We start from the raw sequence: 7,869 nt of genomic DNA, 5'->3' as shown, positions 1-7,869 counted from the left end.
AGATTAGTGAAACTTTATGACTTCTCTCTTGTACAATTTTCTTTTTTTGCAAAACTAGGGAATTAATGCAAAGGCCACTCACATGTTACATAAGAATCCTACTACTAAGCTACAACTTAAACCCTGATTGAGTCTTTGATACAGGATTCAATTATATATTACCCAGACTGGCCTAGACCTCACTTTATAGTTTACTCAGACAGGCATTGAACATACGACCCTTCTACCTCAGACTCCCAACTACCCTGTGTTACAGGCATAAGAAGGGAACTCTGGCTTCTCTTCATCCCTTACAAACTCACCATAGGTAGCTACAAACTAGTCACTAAAGGGTCTTGCAAAACACTAGCAGCTATTTTCCCCTGTTTTTGTATTTGGTGCTTGGTGTACCTTCTTCTACTGAACTCCTCACCACCCATCTTCTAGTGACAACTGCTGCATTCTTCTATGAAAGCAGTTTTCACTTTCCTCACCTGAGTGAAAAGGTGTGCTTGCCCAATTCAATAACTTTTTATTTCCTTTAATCTCAATGAACCCTTCAGGGCAACTAAACAGGACAGACACTTGACCCACTCTCAGAGACTCAGGATACCTTCATATATGTTTATGCATGCTCATAGAATCTAATTGATTCCTAACCACCAACTCTCCCATAGACCTAATCAAGGATAGATGATCTTGGGGTGAAGAGGAGTACAAGAAATGTCAGCTACCGACTCTTACTGTCTATCTGCAACCCCTTCCTTCACAGGACATTTGGTTTTGAGCTTGAAGAAGACAAGATTGTATCTTTTCAAAATCACACTGACATGGAAACAGTGAGTTTCTGTGAAAAGGTCCCCATGGAAGTGCTTTATGAACCAAAGAATATCTGCAAGGTGAGGGGGCCAGGTAGTGGGGTGGACAGAAGCAGCTAAGTGACCAAGGGCCACTGTAGAATAACTTACCAGAAGGTGGAAATCAGAGGCACTTGGGACAAGGACTACAGTCTCCACTGGACCTCCATAAGTCTCAGGTTTTCTCTACATGCACAAATGCTCCATGAGTCTTTCTACAGCCTCCATGAGGACTTCAGAATAGTGACCTAGTACTCCATTAATTTGGTGACACTCAGTCCCTTGTAAGTGGGGGAAGAGAACACATAAGCAGCATTGAGCATTTCTAGTGGCTGGGGAATAGGCTGTCTCTCACTGAACCCTCATGTTTCCCAGGATCGATTGTGTTGATTCTCTGGTGGACCACAAAGGTCCTCCACCACAGAGGGCATTCTGGGATGAATGGTACACACATCCAGGGGAGCAGTTGTGAGAGTTTTCATTCCTTTCTTTTCTAGGCCTTCCAGGATATTTCTACATACTTCTCTGATGAAGAGTGGGGAAAGCTGACTCAATGGCAGAAAAGTGCCTACGTGTACATGAAAAGAAACTACATCAGAATGACTGACCTAGGTAAGATGAAATCTGTGGTCAGACCAGTCTGGTGGATTCCAGTTTGTTTCCTATACCACATCTTCTCAACCTGTAGCAGGGCCCTCTCCCTCAATACCTTTCTTTTTTGAGAAATGTCAAGGTGCTTGTCGAGCCTGCAGCTGCTCTTTTCAAACCTTTGCAGAGCTGACAGCATAGATCATAGGCAATAGAGTGCCAGCCTCTTATGGGCCTTAAGATCTGGGCTGTTGCCCAGTTTCCAGCACCATTCCCCCTCATTGTGCTGTCTGTTAAAGAACAAGCACTCTGCTTCCTCTTAGGGGTCACCGTGAACCAACCAGTTTTCATGAGTGGCAAGGAGCAGGACAAGCAATCCCTGGTCGAAGGCATTGAAGTTCATGACAGTGAAGGTGAGTGATCAGGGAGGGGCTGTGAAAGTTCACCTTCTCAGTCAAGATGCATGCTAAGTTGATAGGCAGCTCTTTTCTTGTTCAGATCAGGGTTGTGTGGAACAGAGCTCACTCTGAGGATTATGTAGAAGATCCTGTCATGCACAATTCTAAACCATTATTGTGTACATTATACTGGATAATATGTAAATGGCCAATGTGTAACACCTTCAAAGAGAGTCAGAATATCCTGTGTCCTACCAGCTTGTGAGGGGATGAGGCAGTGATGAGGCTTAGCTGACACTTCCTAACCAATCAGAAGGAGACTTCTAATAGGGCACCTGTCATTGGTCAGATTAAAGAGACCCAGGCTCCACTAGCTCCTCCTCCAAAAATGGGCCCACTCTCCACTCTAGCCTTCCCTAAATCAGCAAGATTCTGAGCCTTTGGAATATTTACTAACAAACAAAACCTTCTGATTTGTCACTATCTGTAGATGAATGCTTTGAAGGATCTTTTGGTGTGACACCGATAAAACAAATGAAGGTAAGTATCAACTCTCTCTTTAGGAGTGCACACTGTTTGTCCCTCAGTTCATGTCCACATTGGTTTTTTTTAAAGACTTATTTATTATTATATGTAAGTACACTGTAGCTCTCTTCAGACACCCCAGAAGAGGGCATCAGATCTCATTACAGATGGTTGTGAGCCACCATGTGATTACTGGGATTTGAACTCATGACCTTCAGAAATGCAGCCAGTGCTCTTTACCACTGAGCCATCTCGCTAGCCAACACTATTTTTTCCATTATTCTTTTCCACATTGTTGAGTACACAGTTTTCTTCTTGGTGGTGGATAAGAGTATACATATATGTTTGATATTTAAAGTGTAAATTTTAATGTGTAGCTTTACATGCTGTTTCAAATGCCAATTCTAACTCTATCTTTCATAGAGTTATAAATAGTTAGTCCATAGTGTTAGAGTCATTGAAACTTTGGGTCTGGTGAATTTTGGTGTGTGATGATTTTATTTATTTTCCAGGCACTGTTATAAATATTATCCACCAAATTACAACACCCTTTATCAAGTAGCAGAAACACTCCCTGTAGATTACTATTTGCCAAAATGTCATTTCTCTGATTCTCTTTTATAGCTGACACCAGTGACAATAAGTATTCATAATGTAGAAGGAAGCCTTGCATCTGGAGAGAATAATTCCAACTTGGCAGGTTGGCTGTAATCTAATTCCTATTCCTTAACATGTTATTGTTTGTTAATGTGGTATTTACTTAATTCTTTGAGGATTTTATATAATTTATTTTAATCATATTCACACATACTCCACCCTTTCATACAATGAATATAAAAGTCTTTTCTAGCTGTTTTCCACCCAACATCCATACCTTTTTTATTTTTTTTAATAAAAAATAACCCAAGGCCATTTTGTGCTATCTACATACTGTTGGATGTAGAACCATCCACTAGAGTATGGTTGACTTACCAGGGGCAATACTCTTAAAATGGACTCTTCCTCCCACAAAAGCCACCTTCTGTTAAGAGCACATGAGTTCCAACTCACTCCATGCCAGAGTGCTGGTAGGCTTGATCTTGTGCAGGTCTCATGGGGCAAAGACAACTACTGTGTGTTCATGAGTCTAATAGCCATGTCATGTCCCTCAAACACTACATTGCTCTGGTGTAAATGAATGTCTTCTCCCTCTTCAAATCTCTCGATCCCACTCTTTTGTTATTGAACTTGAACATGGGAGGAGAGTGTTTGACATGTTTGATGTTTTGTGGGCAATCCATAGACACTTACTTTGTGCAGTTTAACCAGATGGGAGTTTCTGCATTAGCCACCAATCACTGTACAAAACAACTTCTCTGATGCTGTCTCAGAGCTCCTTTCCCTATGGGTACAGATGTGTGAGTTTATAAAACAGTTTATAATACATTCATTTAGCAAAATCATAGTACCGAGTTTCCCAGGGGTCCTATATAACTACAGGTTCTTGGTCAGAGTTACAGTACAGGACCTGTGTTTCTTCAATTAGAGCATTTTAGTACTTAGAGTACTGATAATGAGGATTGCCTCAACTGTGCTAGATTATTGATCCAAAGAGCAGTTCCACTTGCTTGCTAATCTGTAGCCAAACCCACTGAAGTGTAGTCAAGTCTTCCTTAGTTTTTGAAGGGCAGGTGATGCTCCTGTCTGTATTCTCTCGCAAAGCTTGCACATTCTTTCATCCTGACACTCACTTTCCACATAGGCATCTGCAGTAGGCCTATGCTCTGTGAAGGGCCCATGCTCTCTTCTGGCTACAAATGACTGTGATCAAGTTCAGGACATATCTATACCTGAGAACTGTCTGCCCCAGAGCCCCAAGCCAGAGGACCCCCAGAGGCACCTGACTATGTAATGGGGGTTTTCGAAGCTGCAGGGTCCAGTGTAGTGTAGAGAGAGTTCTGGGAGCTGAGGTTAGTGACCAGTGAGGACCCAGCTAAGAACTGACTGTGTGAAGGGAGGGATCCTGATAGTGCAAATGTAGGTGCTTACTATTATCTGACAATCCAGGTCCAGAGTATCTGTCCCTGTGTTTCCTCCACAAGTATACCCACATACATGTTCCACATACACAGAGACATACAGAGAAATACAAATGTAAACATACAATAAAAGGCTTTACATTCAGTTACTGACTTCTTTTCGTTATACATATACCCCCTCATGCATGACTCAGGAAGGTGAATGAAAGGTAGCTGAGGATTAGTGACTAATGGCATATCTTGGCATATCAACAGAAAGGGTATAGGCACCAGCTTGCCCAGTTCCACCTGAAGTGCTCTCACCAGCATCACATGAGATACTACCTCTGGCACGAGGTTCTTTAATACCTACATACCTGTCTCCTTTCTTTCTACCCCGTCCCCTGATGCGTTTACTTGCACATGCCACCACAATGTGTTCATCTGCATACACCACCAGGTGCATTCACTTGCACAAGACACCACAGTGCATTGATCTGCAAATGCCACCATGGTGTGTTTATCTGCACATACTACCATGGTGCATTCATCACCACAGCCCACCCTGGTGTGTTCACCTGCATGTGCCAACGCGGTTTCATATAACTGCCTCTCCCAGAGCCTGTGGCTTCCTCCAGCGCTTTTCTTCGCCTACTCTTTGTTCCTCACTCTTAATTATATCTCTTCTGCTTGTGCAAATGACAGTGTATTAACAATATAAAGGCAAACATTGTAGCTTTGGAAACTAGGTTTACTTAGAACATTTCCTTCCCTTTCAAACACCTATGTTATTTTTTATTTAGTTACAAAAAGTGAAAAACTTTATCAAGTGTGATTAATGCGTTATGAAAAATCCTTTAAAAATCCCTTTAACATTCTGCCATGGAAGGAGGGGCTCACCAGATTCTGCCCCTCTCAGAGGATATGATGGCAGTTGCCAGGTGCTAGGAAAAAGGCCAATGAGGCCCAATGCACATATAAGTAAGCCGAATTCAACTCACTGGGTCTCACCTATACCAACCAAGAGGCAATAAAAGGGAACCTAGGGGTAGGGAGGAAGGGCGTCAGTGTGACTCAATTGAGCAATTGGGCACACACATGATCAAAATACATTATATATGCATATAAAATATAATAATGAAATGGAACAACATATATAACTAATATATGCTAATAGAACCTTTAGAAAAATACATGAAAAGACACTTAACCTCTAATACAATACAAACATACTACTGACTACATGAATAAGTTCTTCAGTGTTTAAAAACCGCTGAAGAAGGTAGCACGGGAGAAATAACTCAACATGTGTTCCAGGAACAGCAGGCTCAGAGACACCAGCACAACAAAGAGAAATCCCATGCTTTGGGGACAGACAACAGGGTGGCGTTGGATGAGAAAAAAGCACAGGGGAAACAATACTCTGGTTTCCCTAGATTGTTCGAGGTGTTTGGCCTTTCTGGGTGAGGCACTCCCCGCAGCACCAGTTCAGATGTTACAATGGGTCTCTATAATCATAATTTGACTTGTCCTTCTGAAAGCCTTGTGACATTAGAGAAGTCTTCTACATGCTCTGAAGCTGACCCTGAAATCCATACAATATAAGTGAATAGTCACTGGGCCCTCCTCCTGATGGAGGATAAAATAGGAATTCTATATCGGGGGTTGGGATGCTGATGGGGACAAGAGAATACACTGGATGGTATAACCCAAACTAGCCTTTGGTCTGTATTGCTGTATGGCTGACATCTCAGTCTCGTGAGCCAGCAGTAAAGGCCCAGAGGCTCATGGGAGGGCCAAGCCCTCTTCTTTTCTGATGAGAAAAGCCTTGCACTCATGTACTAACCTCTCCACATTTTAGAAACTAGTGGCATTCAGGTCAATGTTTGGAGCCACCGGCTGCGAGAGAGGAAGTATCGAGTGATATATGAAGAGATTAGTGATCCTGAAGAGGAAGAAGACGATGATTACTGAACCAGTAAGTTGTCCTCTGACGCATCTCACAAACCCAGAACACACAGGTTTCCCATACGGTATTAGACCCTACCCAATCATCCACTTCTAGTCCTTTGGGGTGCAAGTCTGAACCGGAAGCAGTATGTCATGCTTCTGTTACTGTAGTGCTGGGTAGTTTGGAGACCTTCCCTAGCCAGGATGCTATGGGCTTTTAAATCCCAGGTTATCACTCAAATTGTAGGCCATTACTTCCTCTGGTGAGGCAGGCCCATGCTCTAGAAGAGGGTGTGCTTGTGGGACAGAGCTTTGAAGATGGGCAGAAGGAGAGCATGCAGGCTGTGGAGGACAGGTGGAAACAGAGCGCTGAGTAGGTGGTGGCAACTCAGTAGCATGTCTCTCCCTTCTCTTTCTTGTCTCAACCACAGACAGTCGAAATAAGCCCAAGGTGGAAGGATGGAGTGGCGACTCAACATCACAGCTACAGCTTTGAAAGACTAAATATCAGCAGTATAGATACATACATTTATTTATATATTTATTGATGATATACACTTATACCTATATTTATTTATTTATAAAAGTCTCCTGGAATTCTGAGTTAAGCATGTGTCACGTGTTTGTTCTCTTAGCAATTTTGTAGGATGTGCCAAACACTGTTAGGAGTCTTTTTCCGTCGTGCCAAATATTTCCTATTATTATTGTCACAGTATTGAGCCCCACTAGAACTGGTCTTTCTGTGCCAGGCACTCTTTAAACAAAGATCTTTCTGTATGGCAAGCATCTGGTCAGCACTGTGGGTAGTACATGCTAAGTACTCTGTTAGTATTGACTTGATGTGTGACAGACACTCTGGCAGAATACCAATGTTTCAAGCAGGCTAAATGGCTCAGTGATAAAGGGTCCTGCTGTCAGACTTGAGTTCAATCATAAAGAACTACATGGTAGACACAGAGAACTGGCTCCCTCACAGTGTCCTTTGCTATTCACAACTGAACACATCTGTGCGTGCACACACATACACGCATATCCATGCATACAAGCACAAAATAACTCAAAAAACAATTGGAAATATAATAAGCCTATCAACATTCCATTTAGCAAGGCATATACCTAATGCATATTGCTGGTTTTGTGCCCTGTAGTGATATAGGAATCGTGTGTCAGCTATCATTGCACTGAAGCACACTGCCCTCTCCTTCCCTGAGACTGCCAAGCAGCCTTCTATTTGTCTATGGTAACATGTTGTCTGTCTCTCACACACACACATACAAGTCATCACTAGGGACACCTGTTACCTGCCATGCTACACTAGAAATGTGTCTACTTACAACTATCTCGTTTCATTGTTTGGTTAGGATACACTTCCTTCCCTGTTTGCACAAAGGTGACAAATCCAAATTCTGTGATGTGGTAGAATCTGGCTTTGCTTGAACATACATAGGACCTTCATCTACCAAAAAGCCTGAGGCTCAATGTAGACAGATGCTCATATCTATGGAGATCAAAAGTTATTTTTTTTACCCTCTAATTTTAACTTTTTGGGAGTAAGTGTATTATCTGATTCTAGAG

At 42.3% G+C, this 7,869-nt stretch overlaps 1 protein-coding gene across 2 annotated transcripts; it reads left to right on the top strand.

The window, feature by feature from the left end:
* Nucleotides 1-755: 755 nt before the first annotated feature.
* On the top strand, nt 756-6,806 carry Ssxb8 (synovial sarcoma, X member B8). 2 transcript variants are annotated; one of them, XM_006527691.3, is made up of 7 exons: nt 756-878; nt 1,334-1,448; nt 1,748-1,837; nt 2,313-2,362; nt 2,972-3,047; nt 6,206-6,322; nt 6,726-6,806. In XM_006527691.3, the coding sequence occupies exons 1-6, from the start codon at nt 810-812 to the stop codon at nt 6,316-6,318; spliced, it is 513 nt and encodes a 170-aa protein (XP_006527754.1). In that variant the 5' UTR covers nt 756-809; the 3' UTR covers nt 6,319-6,322; nt 6,726-6,806. The 2 variants fall into 2 exon arrangements, with proteins under 2 accessions (XP_006527754.1, NP_001075034.3); NM_001081565.3 differs by lacking the exon at nt 6,726-6,806 and having other exon boundaries at nt 805-878; nt 6,206-6,318.
* The last annotated feature ends 1,063 nt before the right edge of the window (nt 6,807-7,869 follow it).

This window comes from Mus musculus, chromosome X, assembly GCF_000001635.26.
Source record: "Mus musculus strain C57BL/6J chromosome X, GRCm38.p6 C57BL/6J".
NCBI lineage: Eukaryota > Metazoa > Chordata > Mammalia > Rodentia > Muridae > Mus > Mus musculus.
Note: the sequence above shows the minus strand (reverse complement) of the source record. Positions and strands in the feature narration are given on the sequence as shown.